At 41.6% G+C, this 13,205-nt stretch overlaps 1 protein-coding gene across 4 annotated transcripts; it reads right to left on the bottom strand.

The window, feature by feature from the left end:
* Positions 1-1,089: 1,089 nt before the first annotated feature.
* On the bottom strand, positions 1,090-12,799 carry LOC147637785 (putative serine/threonine-protein kinase PBL7). 4 transcript variants are annotated; one of them, XM_086799624.1, is made up of 8 exons: positions 12,663-12,799; positions 11,651-11,889; positions 10,854-10,986; positions 2,683-2,941; positions 2,366-2,498; positions 2,079-2,168; positions 1,812-2,004; positions 1,090-1,502 (listed from the first exon to the last, which is right to left on the bottom strand). In XM_086799624.1, exons 2-8 carry the CDS (start codon positions 11,861-11,863, stop codon positions 1,480-1,482), a joined length of 1,044 nt encoding a protein of 347 aa, XP_086655750.1. In that variant the 5' UTR covers positions 11,864-11,889; positions 12,663-12,799; the 3' UTR covers positions 1,090-1,479. The 4 variants fall into 4 exon arrangements, with proteins under 4 accessions (XP_086655750.1, XP_086655747.1, XP_086655748.1 ...); XM_086799621.1 differs by having other exon boundaries at positions 12,162-12,795; XM_086799622.1 differs by having other exon boundaries at positions 1,090-1,488; positions 12,162-12,795.
* Between the last annotated feature and the right edge of the window lie 406 nt (positions 12,800-13,205).

The following is a 13,205-nucleotide window of genomic DNA, read 5'->3' as shown; positions in this document are numbered from 1 at the left end:
AACTCACCTTCAAAACTATGGCACAAAAAATTGTACAAATAATGTGCTGTAAATGACATGTAATCCCTCATATATACTTTCTTGTAATTTTGACTCTACACTGGTCAAAACAAGCCCACAAAACAACAAAAAAGTAAAAGTTCTTATTGTTTCAAAAAGCATCCACATAAGATCCTAGAGTCACACATACATTCTAAACTCTATGTAGTTTCTCAAAATTATTTCAATTCCAAAAACTGGAGCATAACAACCTATGCCCTTTCCTAGTAGCCATAGCTTTTTGTTTTAGCATGTCTAACATTCACCTTCCCATTTGAGTCCATGGACATCTTATTGCTTGGAAATGCATCTCATGCACTTCCTAGAGCCCATGTTTTTTTGAAGAAGCTTGGAGTCCAAGGGAAGAGCCCCCATCAAGACTTTGGGTAGAGAGAATTTCATTCTCAATGGGACTTTCTTTTCCCACAAGCCTTTGCATCTAGTAGACCATATCTCAGCTGTCCTTTTCAGATCTCAAAGCTTGTTGAGATATATTTCAAAGGTCCCTAATCCACATTATTAGTATACAACTTAGTGATTTGGGGTTTGTGAAGGGGAGTATCCCCTTTCCAAGACATTTCTTGGAATCAATGAAAGGCATATAAAATTGTAGATAGGCCTGCAAAATGAATTTTATCACAATCACCCTAAGGCAATCCCATTTTTTCACTTAACTTTCCCACCACAAAACCATTAAGGAGCACTTACAGTCAACACTTGAGGTTGTTTTGAATTCCTTGTGTGAGCTTCACTATAAGGTAGGATCTAAATATTATCTTCCAATAATCTAAAACCTAAATTTGATCTATGTAAGCTTTTCATGGACGAAAAGACATCAATTAGGGGGTTGAAAGAGAGGGGTGGGGGGGGGGGGGGGGGGGTGGGGGGCAAACAATGAGAAAAAAATCATCTTCATGGGCTCTATTAGGCAAGGTTGCACTTTATTCTAGTTATGTTAATGCCTGCCTGGCTTCCATCTCACCAAACAAAACATCAACCCAAAGTATCTAAAGCATTCATAGAATCGAACTTTGGCTCATTTGGGGTATTCATTAAAATTTAAAGAATCAAACTTCAAATGGTTTAACAATAATTTAGTAGAGTATATATAATCCCTTGAGATAGGACGTACTAGAGGTAGTCTTTCATCATAGCATCCTCTTTGTAAAGAAGCAAACAATCTGCCCATACTAATGTTAATCTTCCTCTACATTTGCCTAGTTTCTCAGATCAAACTGTATTGCATTGAATTGCTAACCTTCGATGCCGAGTCGCTTCGCCGTGCTCTCTTTCTACTTTTCTTTTACTTGATCCCATCACAAGAAAAGCAATCAATGGGCTCTCAGATATAGGATTGTAATGCAGTGAGGCTACCAACCCTTTGATGGGTATCTCAATTCATATTAGTACAAGAATCAAGCGACTTTCTTTAGTGGGTTCTCAATCTACCTGCAGGTTCCAGCCTAGAAGTAAGTTAATGGGTTGCTATCAGTTTCATACATCACCACCATCCACACATCATTTTTATGTCACCACCATCACATCACCATTATTATCATCATAATCATTAATATCATCACCATCATTATCATCATCATTAATATTGTCATCATCACCATCATTATCATCATCATTAATATCATTGACCATCATTATCATCATCATTGACCTTAACATCATCATACACCATCTTTATAACCATCACGATTATCAACAAATAATACTACACACTTGATCAGCATGTGCATTTGCTTGAACCAGCAAAGGCTAACCTGGGCTCTGAAGAGAGCATGATTTGAGGGTCACTATGTGATGATGGTGCTGCAAGCTTGCAGGGGAGCTGGTGGCTACATTACGAGAGCCGCCACGCTGCTTCACAAGAGGCGCCAATGACTGCACCACATCGGTCATGAAGGGACGATAATCAGCTTCGGGCTGAACACACATCTTAGCTATGGCAGCCACCTGCATACACACATCTTATGAAATGATGGCTCAAACTCTCAAAACACCCTTATAATAGTGTGTACATGCATTACCTGAATCAATTCTTTCAAGGTGTGTTGTCCCCTCAGCACAGGGTCGACCATAGCTTCTACCTTCTCTCTGTCAGTCAATTGTGGTAGTGCCTGTTACAGAACATGTTTGGTGAATTAAGACTCGCATTATCTACTGACATTATCTACTGACATGTTCAGTGAATTAATACTCACATTATTTACTGACATTTCTCATAAAAAGCATGAACAGCCTTTTCCCACATAACATCCATGGTGTGTGGGGGGAGAGAGAGAGAGAGAGAGAGAGAGAGAGAGAGAGAGATTACCCAAGATACTAGCACACCTTGACCAGGAGGTCTTTTCATGTCCACCGGAACACGTCCTGTCAGAAGCTCCAACAAGACGACCCCAAAGCTGTAAACATCTGACTTTATGGTCAAGTGGCCTGTCAAAGCATACCTATCAATGGGGACCAAAAACAATTGATTCTAAGTTTATCCACCACCACAAATTATTATCATGGTTATTATCATGATGAACTACATAGAAATCCAGCTGATGGCAAATCTAACATCCTTTAAAACCTTTCCAGAAACAAGAAATTCATAAATTTCTGAACATTTAGTGGCAATGGCATACTTACTCTGGGGCAACATATCCCTGGGTACCTAGGACTCTAGTAGAGACTTGACCATTTATCTTGTCAGAACCAAGTTTGGCCAGTCCAAAATCCGAAACTTTGGCATTGAAGTTCTCATCGAGGAGAATGTTGCTCGTCTTAAAGTCACGGTGGATCACAGGAGGATTAAGAAGCTCATGAAGATACTCCAAACCACGTGCAGCATCCAAAGCAATGCGCATTCTAGTACCCCAATCTAACATGGGGGGATTGCCAACAGTACCTGTACAAAAAATTTGATCTAACTGATCAATTTACTGAGCATGCCATCCAAAAGAAAACTGAAACCAAAAACCAAATCCAAGAGTCATCATAAGAAAAGGAACTAGTCATCAAATCACGACTGTAACATGGGTGCTTGTGGAAGCGTGTTTATGAATTGATTGATTGTGATTATCACCTGATTAGAGACTTAAACCCATGCACAAACTGCCTCTTCTTCATGCTCAATACACAGTACAAGTACAGAGAGATGACCTAATCTACCGTGTATTACTAACATGAAACATATACAATGCTGAATAGAGATTCTCAATGGTAGCACTGCTCTTGAGTTCTCAATGATTCAATGATGATTGACTAATCAATGAATGAATATGGCTAAGGCCTAGATTCCTATTTATAGTGTGTAATGTTGGTGAATTGGCTACCAACTCTACCAACTCTACCAACCCTAATAATAATTTCTAACTAAATGTGTTCACACAATAACCCAATAACTCAGTCCACACTTGGCTGCTCATTGGGCGCCTAGACAATATTACAATGATCTGGCATAGTAGCCCTTATAAACACATGAATCTGGCCACGTACTTGACCTTTGAGCTAGCCAATGGACTCTCGATAGGGATTGCCTTCCAAGGCTGGCACTAGAGTCATCTATGCTACATCACAAGAGGGAGAGGGACAGGGACAGGGACAGGGAGTGGGTTAGGCTGGCTGGACTGCCCTCCACCTCATCAGCACCATCACCATCATTATCCTTGCCAGCATGGTACTTGGAGGTAGTCAAATGGTTGATGCACACAGCCTCCAGGTGGACTGTCTTCCCCCTTTTCAGTATAGTTTGGAATCTACATTCTTGGACCTCACATGGTAGGAGATCAACTGAATCATCTGGTTGGATCTACTATAGCTTTATATACATCAGACATGGGTGTCTCCTTCCTCCAAGCTTGGCATGAAAACCTAATACATAGAGACCACTTCTTGAGTCTCCAAGGATGGTTTCATTGTGATTACATGCCATGTAGAACACTTGTGCCTATGTGCTAGGCTTTTCAGAGATAGAAATCACATGGTAGGAGATCAACTGAATCATCTGGTTGGATCTACTATAGCTTTATATACATCAGACATGGCTTCCTCCAAGCTTGGCATGAAAACCTAATATATAGAGACCACTTCTTCTTGAGTCTCGACTCTCCAAGGATGGTTTCATTGTGATCACATGCCATGTAGAACACTTGTGCCTATGTGCTAGGCTTTTCAGAGATAGAAATAACACAAAAACACACGAGTCCTAAACTATTGTCTGTATTATGTACAAGAAGGAAGTAATACAACTGGATCTCTACTACAATGAATATGGTTGACTGAAAGCTTCAACTTGCAGCTTTGTGTCCTACTGTACACTATTGGCTAACACTTTGTCTATATTCAAGTCAAGAGCTTACCTTAGCCTTGTCAAAGCATGTGCCACAATCTATAACTTCCCGTGTCAGTGCACTAGCTCGTTTGTCGCATCCTCACTCCGTGGTCACACCGCGATGCCCCTAATAAAACAACCCCTCTTTACTTATGAACTAACGGATTTTTTTCTAAAGTTGAATTAAAAACCCCTCCTGTTAGTGTAATCTTGTTATTTTTTCTCAATGTATCTAATTAAAAAACCCCTCCTACTGAACTCACGTGGTACACTAACATTTTTTGAGGTGAACCCCCCGAGATTCCAATACTCACTTGTACTAAATGTGGTATTGATCATTTGATCAAGGATTATCCATACCGCGCAAGTGGTTCGACTTCTACTGCCAATCAGGCCACCATTTGAACCATTAGTGTGCAACCTGGAAATATCTCACCACTTAATTTCTTGACACGAGCCCAAGCTCAATTAGGAGACAAGGGAAAGAACCGAGTAGAAGCGACCATTTCTAGAACTGTCCGCAGGAGAAGAGTGAAAAAAGTGGGTAAGGGTAACACAAGGGTCTCCCTTGCCAAAGGGGTGAACGGAGAGCTCTCAATGTCTAGATAGAAGCAAGAAGAGATGGTCCTTCATGATGGTTCTCTCTCACAAAAGGCAAGAAAAGAAGAAGCTAATGCAAGAGGGAAACCTACAATCACACCTATCCAACCAAGCATTCATCAAGCAAGTAAGAACACAATTGAAGGAACATGGAAGCTACTGCTAAGCTAGATTAGAAAGCAGGAAGAACTGAGCAAGGCTAAGCTAAGGCGGAAAGAACACAAAGACAAGCATGATGAAGAAGCTAACTACTCAGACATAGACTCAAGTTCAGTTAGGCCACAAGATTGAGACTTGTGTTCATAAAAAGACTTGAGAGCTTGCTGGATAATTTATTCATGATAGAGACCTCACTTATATAGAAGTGAAGTACAAGTGTTACGATGACACCCAACTATATGGGATAATAGAAAGAGTGCCACATGGCAACTCACACACAAAGACTAGTTCCTAGTACACACTAGGACACCTTGACTTCATGTTCCAACACCCCCCCATGAAGGAAAGGTGAGTGATATCATGAGTTTATAAAAGATGCAGTTCCTTGATATTCCCAACAAATCCCCCCTCAAGGAAATGCCTCATACTGCAAGGATAAATCATAGGCTCATGGTCTCTCATGCCAGGGTCTCTGGTCAAGGATAAATCCACGGCTCTAGTCTCTCATGCAAGTTGGACATCCTTGGGTAGGTACAGAATATGGGATATACCAGGACAAACACACAAAATATAATAGATACCTCTGAGAGGTTCAAACAGATAAGACAAGATACCTTTGCATACTCATAGCGGTTGCAACAGGTTTACAAAAATCCTTTTTGGAAACATGATCCAGGCAAGGAAACCCTAGAAACAAAAATCTTTATCATCTACCATATATGCTTTTTCATCACTTGTGTCCTCCACCATATTTGCTGAATTTTTCTTTGAGAAACAGTTACTTTCAGAGTGGCCATTCTTGCCACAAATCCCACATGGCTTGATGCGAAAACAATCTTTCTCATCATGATTGTTTTTGCCACAATGTCTACAAGCTTTAAAAGAAATCCTTTTGAACTTGGTTGCCAAAGCTTGTTCTCCCTCCACTTGGTGATCCTTTCGCTTCTCCCGCTTCCTTTCATCTTCCTGCAATGCACTTATGATCCCTTCAAATGAAGGATCGGGACCATATTTCAGTGTCATGACCAAGTTGTCATAATCTTCAGGCATGCTTTTGAGAAGCACTGCCATAGCATCATCTTCTGTTACCGGAGAGTGAACGGAAGCCAATTGATTCATTAGGCTTCGCATTTTGTTGATATGAGCATCCAAAGGTGCTCCAGGTTTTAGATCTAACTCAAAGAATTCAATCTTGAGTGACAACTTTGAATGCTTGCTACTTGCACCAAATAAGTGATCAAGCACTTTCCAAGCGTCAGCAGGGTCTTCAAGATCAGAGATGTGATGCAGATAATTGTCTCCAAGACCCAATGCAATGATTGCGAATGCTTGCTCGAGACGTTGAGGTTCCTTTTCCTTCTCCTTCTCGTTTGATGAAGAAGTTCCCTTGACCAGATTCCACAGATTGTGCTTCATCAAGTGGAACTTGATCTTCATTTGCCAGGTGTGGAATCCTTGGCCATTGAACTTCTCAATGGCAGCGTGAGTATTCATCATGATGAATCAATCTGAGAGATATCTCAACTCGAAATGAAGATTAGCTATACGCAGCTCCCATACACGCAGACAGTGAACTGAAAATGGCGGGCTGATTCATGGGAAGATGCTGAGGCAGATGGCTGGAAATGTGGCGCAGATTTTGGGGCAGAAATAGATGGCAGATCTCAGGCAATGTGGCGCATATGTGGGGCAGATTTCCAGCGGAGAATGGCGCAGATCTGGAGAAGAAAATGGCGCAGATCTGGGGCAGCTTATGGCTGGTAGAATGCAGGCAATGGCCGGCAGACTTGAGGCAAAGATGATGAGGCTAATGGCGAGGCAAGGAGAAGAGAATCAGGGCAGCATCAAGGCTAGAAGGAGGAAGACGAGGCAACGTGACGACGAGGGTATCGTGGCTCTGATACCACATGAAGGAACATGGAAGCTACTGCTAAGCTAGATTAGAAAGCAGGAAGAACTGAGCAAGGCTAAGCTAAGGCGGAAAGAACACAAAGACAAGCATGATGAAGAAGCTAACTACTCAGACATAGACTCAAGTTCAGTTAGGCCACAAGATTGAGACTTGTGTTCATAAAAAGACTTGAGAGCTTGCTGGATAATTTATTCATGATAGAGACCTCACTTATATAGAAGTGAAGTACAAGTGTTACGATGACACCCAACTATATGGGATAATAGAAAGAGTGCCACATGGCAACTCACACACAAAGACTAGTTCCTAGTACACACTAGGACACCTTGACTTCATGTTCCAACAACAATACCATGCAAGCAAGTAAGAAGAGAGCTCACAAGAAAACTATTGCAAGGGAATGACTGTGTATTGCTTATTGCCAAAAATGACTTATATACAAGTGACTAGTTTTCACACTAGACCGGCCAAACTTAAAATGGTCCAACCTCTATTACTAGTCTTAACAACTATGTACACGAAGTCCGTAGACTATCCCTATTTGACATTGGTAAAGCCGCTTTATATGTTCCAGCGCCGTCTTACAATAGATAAGTGCCCGTTCGCACAGGTAACAGGTTGTAGACCATCTCAAAAAGGCTACCCTAGCTTCATTCTTCCATGGATCTGTGCACCTTTTCTTGGGACAACTGAGTGCTTAGATGGCTGAGCCTGAATGCTCTGATACCAATGTTGCATGCGCGGAAGCCTTGTTATAGAGATGAACTGTATTTTCAGCATATTGATATGGTACAAAAAGATGTATATGATTGTGGCCTTTGGCCTTCCAAAAGAGGACTGAATTTTACCTTAATGAACTGATTGTAGAATGACAAGGACCTGCGCCATAAGGGATGCAGATGATCTATGAATAATGATGGCCTAGCCTTTTATAGGCTCACATGAATGCCCAACAACCTAAAAAGGTGATCTTGACTCCGAAAGTCCTAATCTATGACCAAATCCCAAGAGGGGATCTTGATTATCAACACAATTGCATGCTAAGCCTTATATAGGCTCACTATTTGCCTTGGTGCAGGCCGACCTGCTGTCAGCCCAGCAGAGAGGACAATAAATCATCTTTTAATGCTGCCGACTTTCACACGTGTGGGCTGTCCTCTTGGCCGACTATTGTCTAGCCCCTTGGACTTGCTCTTGTGCCATCCTAAGCCTGCAAAAAGCCCTAATCAATCTGCTGAATCAGCTGCCAAAGTCTAGGGTTATTCATGTCCATGTGGCATGCACATGGCATCCCCTCCTGCTAAACTTGATGAAATGCTTCCAACTTGATGACTGTCATCATCCCTTTGACTGAAAACCTTGCCATACTCTGATTCCACTACAAAGTCTCGTGTAGATCTGTACATCTGTTCCACTTTGTCCCCTCTACCTTACTAGTGCACCTTTGTATTCACTGTGCAAACAACCTCCTGCCTCTTCAATTTTCAAACACACCATCAAAGCTCCTATGAACCGGAGAGCACATGGATGTCAAGCAGATACCTTCAGTTTGGAAACAATAATTCAATATTATTCTCCATGTCTTTCATTCGCGAGTTATGCTCTGTGTTTGCACACAAGTCTCTGATTTCTTACAATTTCAAGATGCCGATCAGTCTGACCAACCAGCTCCTTGCTGAGTTGTGGACTGGTTGGCTCGAAAATCAGCATTAAACCATTATAATCCTAGATACCTGCCTTTCATATTTGCACTGCTACTCGTAGAAATTGCCCAACCTGCCTGGAGCTACCCATGCCTTCTGGTCGACCTACCTGCCAGCCTGCACGCTGTTGTCCAGGACTCATCTTGCAGGTATGTCACATTCTCTCCCACTAAAGACCACAATTGTCATCAATGGTCCTGAGTCCAAAAGGTGGCACACACAAAACTCCAATCCATCCTCATCCAAGAAACTTACTCACCTAAGATCTGGGAGACCACTTTGTGTCCACTTTGGAGGCTAACATTCAGTCCCAACCTCACCAATCACTCACAAAGAAAACTCCAACAAAACCTTTGATCAAGCACCTCTTTCCTGCTGGTCCAGCACCTTGATGAAATACTGACCCTCAATAAGTATCATCCTATACAAGATCTTGTAAAACTCTGTTTGTTGAGAATACCCCTAACATATTGACTTCCAGAAGTCGCAAAAAAAACTACATCCACTAGTGCATCTACTCATATGGATCACCAACCCCTCTTTTATTGAATCCAATGCGATAATATAATCAAAAGGGTAGACAGCACGGTTAGAATCACTGAATCAAAACCGTGTACACAAGAACCTCGACTGCCTCTCCTCCTCAGTTGCTCTATTTCTTGTCAATTGTCTTCTTGCTGCTACTGCAGTTGTTGTACTGACTCTTCCATTCTTTGATTGTATCAAACAAATATTTCCCCACCTGCTCTGCTTTTTTGAATCAACTGGCGCAATTGATTGAGGGCTTTATAGGCCAATCAAGATTCTTCTGACCAATGCAAGATTGAGCCAACTAGACTCTCAAAGTTCCAAGCTTAGTCGGCCCCAAGTGGGTAGTAGAGCTGCTTGTGCTTCCTGAGGTATTAAGAAAAGTGGCAAGACCACCTTACTTATCTCCATTCACAACCAGTTCACGGGTCGGCCTTGTCAAGTACATCCTCAGGTGTACCGATCTAGAAGTACCTACTCCAAACAAGTGCAAATAAGTGCAAGGTTAGCACGAGGCAAACATCATGCAAATTGTGGAGGCAAGATGAACCACAAATGCATGTGTTATAACTCAAGAGAAAGTACAGAGATAGATAGCATGGAGCATTAAAGAAAGGCCTCCTTGCATCAGCTCATAATCAATAAATTGGGTAAACCACCAGAAGTAGGTTCAACCAAGCCTAGACTCACTGCTCCTCTGAGCAACCCCTTGCACAGGGCAAAGTGCTGCCTTAAGTACCCTTCCTGTGGAGCCCGAAGCAATCCAAAGTGACATACCTAGCCTTTCTATTTTTATGTTTACATCATCACACATCCATCCACTCCAAGGAGGAGGAAATGAACCCGCGACCTCGAGCTTGGGAGTTCAACTCCTTAACCGACTCGACTACACTCCAGGAGACTGATTTCAGACTCAAGCATCTACCGTTATGTGCTAGGGCCCATTTCCCAGTTAAGAGCTGTGTTGAATCTCTCATAACTGCAACAGTCCATTACACAAAGGACATGTTCTTTTAGTGCCCTGTCCAGTTACAGTCAGCTTGAAATCATCTCCAACCCTCTCCCAGATGTTCAAACTTCAAAGTTGAAAGCTCCTTAGTATGTATCAGTTCATATGAGGCATAATTGCATGCAACAGAAACGGATGATGTCTCCGCAATGACACAGCATGTCTCTAACATTAAATAGTAAATGTAAATAGAAATGATAAAATTAGAGAGAAATAGAGGAGAAACTTGGGATGGATCATATTTTGGAAGAGAGAACAAGAAAATCTTACTGGGTAGAAAGTGTGGGAGAAATGCTTAGGTGTGAGATTAGGAAACAGAAATAAAGATGGATACAGAAACGGAAATGCTAGACAAACGGAGTTTTAGGAATTGGCTAGGAAACAGGGAGAGCCAAGCTCCCCCCAGCCCCACAAAAAAAAGCGTCAAATCTGCATCTTCCTACCACTCAATGTCTCCTGCCTAGGGCCCAGCATAAAGCTGTATAAATAACTTTTAAGAAGAAAAGAGAAAAGCTCAAAAACTAGTTCTAATGTCATAGAATTAAGCACAAGTGCAATGATGAACTGAAATCTTACCATCAGAGTACAAATGTTCTTGCAAGCTTCCATTTGGCATGTACTCATAGACAAGCAATCTGTGGTCTTGATCTGCACAATAGCCTATCAAGTCAAGAAGATAAGGAGAATGCAAGCGGCTGAGCAGGTCCACCTGTATCAAAAGCATGGGCATCAAAGAAAAAGTGAGGCATTATACACACAAAGAAACAAAGGAAGCATACATAGGCAGGTTTCTCATTCTTTGTATCTGTTTGCATTTGTATTTCCACATGTTTCAACAAGGGGAAGTAACAGAGAAAATGCATATGAGAGAAGTGGGAGGGGGTACCCGATGTAAAACTCATGCATCTTGGGAAACCACATTTGAAGTGCCATGGAAATGCATACTTACATGAGAAAAGTGGAAGGCGGTACCTCGACACGAAACTGATGATTGAACAATATTTGAAGCACCACAGAAATGCATTCATACATGAGACAAGGTGGAAGGGAGTGCAAAGGTCTTCAGCATTAAAAACAATGTTTGAAGCACAATAGAAATGCATGTATACATGAGAAAGGGAGTGCCTCAGTGTGGTCTTCAGCATGGGAAACCATGTTGGAAGCACATAGAAATGAATGTACACATGAGAAGAGTGGAAGGGGATACCTCGATGCAGACCGTGCGGCCTTCAATGTGGGAAACCATGTTTGCAGCATCATAGAAATGAATGTATGCATAGTTCAACATGGAAAACCATGTTTGAAGCACCATAGAAAAGCATGTATGAGAAGGGCAGTAGAAGTGTATGCATGACAAGAGTGGAAGGGTGTACCTCAACTCGAAACTCGTGGTCTCCTTGCTTGCCAGCTCTGTCTAGCTGTTTGATGGCAGCAATCCTGCCATCTGGGAGAAAACCCCTATACACAGAGCCGAAACCGCCATGGCCTATCACATTTGTAGAGCTGAAATTGCTTGTTGCAAATTGCAATTGCTTGTGAGTGAACACTTGGGCCTCTGTTGGAGAAACATGCATTGCAGGCAGCATGTACTGAGTTGCACTCTTCTGGAAATCTGCATAACGAAGAGAGAAGAGAGCACTTCAGTTAATTAATGCAGAGTGACAAATCCACCAAAATAAGGGAGAAGAGAGAGCTTTAGTAAATTAACGCAGAGGGTCAAATCCACCAAAATAAGGGTAATTAACTGCATTGATCTTGCACGTCACTCAGTATAAAGACCCCTAAGCAATTAGTTAAATCATCTTAAAAACAATTATATGTGGTTGAGCACACTAATTATTAGAACACAGACACAGCAAGAAGTGTATATACGAGTGATTTCACCTTGGCTTACTTGAGAGAATGTTTGTTTCTCCTCATTCTTTCTTTTAACATAGAAATAGTACAAGGCAACCACTAGCAGAGAAGACAAAGCTAAAACTGCAATGATAGTAACAATTATAACAGCCACATTGTTGCCATTGCCTTGCTGGCTTGGTGATTGCTGAGGGTGTTGAATGGAGAGGGGAGCAGAAGCCATAGCCAAGGCAATCCTCCTTAACCTTGCTAGATTCTCATTGAGCAGTAAGGCTCAAGCTTGCACCATGGATAGCTAATGATGCTTAATGTACTTAATCAGCATACATAGATTATGGAATTATGGATTTAGAGACATAAACATGAAGGATTGTGTGCAGCGTGAGCTTAGAGCTTTCGAGACAAGGATCATCAGGAGGATTGCAGGTGAAAAGCTAGCGTAGACGGTAGCAGCATGCATGCATGGGCCTTCAGAAAGCTTTAAAAATTGCGGTAATTAAGAGACGAGAGGACTTTTCTAGAATTTACAATAGATCTGTTTGATGAAGCTACTAACTGCTGCTGCTGCTCCTCGTTAAGAGTTTCCTTTTAGAAACCAGCTCTAAGTTCGAAAAAGAAGTAGGAACCGACGCTTTGAATCTGGCTATTCCTCAAAGGGCAATTGCTTCCACAAAAAGGTTTTTTTAAAAAAAAGTTAAAACAGAGGAATATATTAAAAAAGGTGAGGTTACAAGTCCCCATGAGGAAGGTCCAATGCTGGGCCTTTGCTCAAGAAAGAAAACACGCCATTCTGGCCTGGCTGGTCATCCACCAAGCAACCTGGACCCTCGAGAAGGCTATGAAGAAAGGTTTTTTTTAAATTAATGTGTGCTGTTCTACTGGAAAATTTATGTATACGAGTATATATGTGTGTGTATCTCTATACATGTATGTGTGTATGTATATGTATATGTATGTATATACTGTGAGATCTTCTTTTTTACTAATCAAAAAATTAATCACAAATTGTCACTGGTGGTGTGCGTGAGTTGTATACACAAGCTGGGTGTGAATATCCATTCCCTGTTAATT

The sequence above is a fragment of the Cibotium barometz genome, chromosome 6 (assembly GCF_041138505.1).
Source record: "Cibotium barometz isolate CiBa-2024 chromosome 6, ASM4113850v1, whole genome shotgun sequence".
Taxonomy (NCBI): Eukaryota; Viridiplantae; Streptophyta; class Polypodiopsida; order Cyatheales; family Cibotiaceae; genus Cibotium; species Cibotium barometz.
This window is presented reverse-complemented; position numbering and strand designations above follow the sequence as displayed.

Bases quoted from the DNA above. Each gene is read 5' to 3' on its own strand.
- LOC147637785 (XM_086799621.1), bottom strand. From the start codon at position 12,357: ATGGCTTCTGCTCCCCTCTCCATTCAACACCCTCAGCAATCACCAAGC. The intron at 11,890-12,161 runs GTGAAATCACTC...TTCGTTATGCAG, and splicing joins ATTCTCTCAAGTAAGCCAAG to ATTTCCAGAAGAGTGCAACT. The intron at 2,499-2,682 runs GTAAGTATGCCA...CCCCATTGATAG, and splicing joins CAGGGATATGTTGCCCCAGA to GTATGCTTTGACAGGCCACT.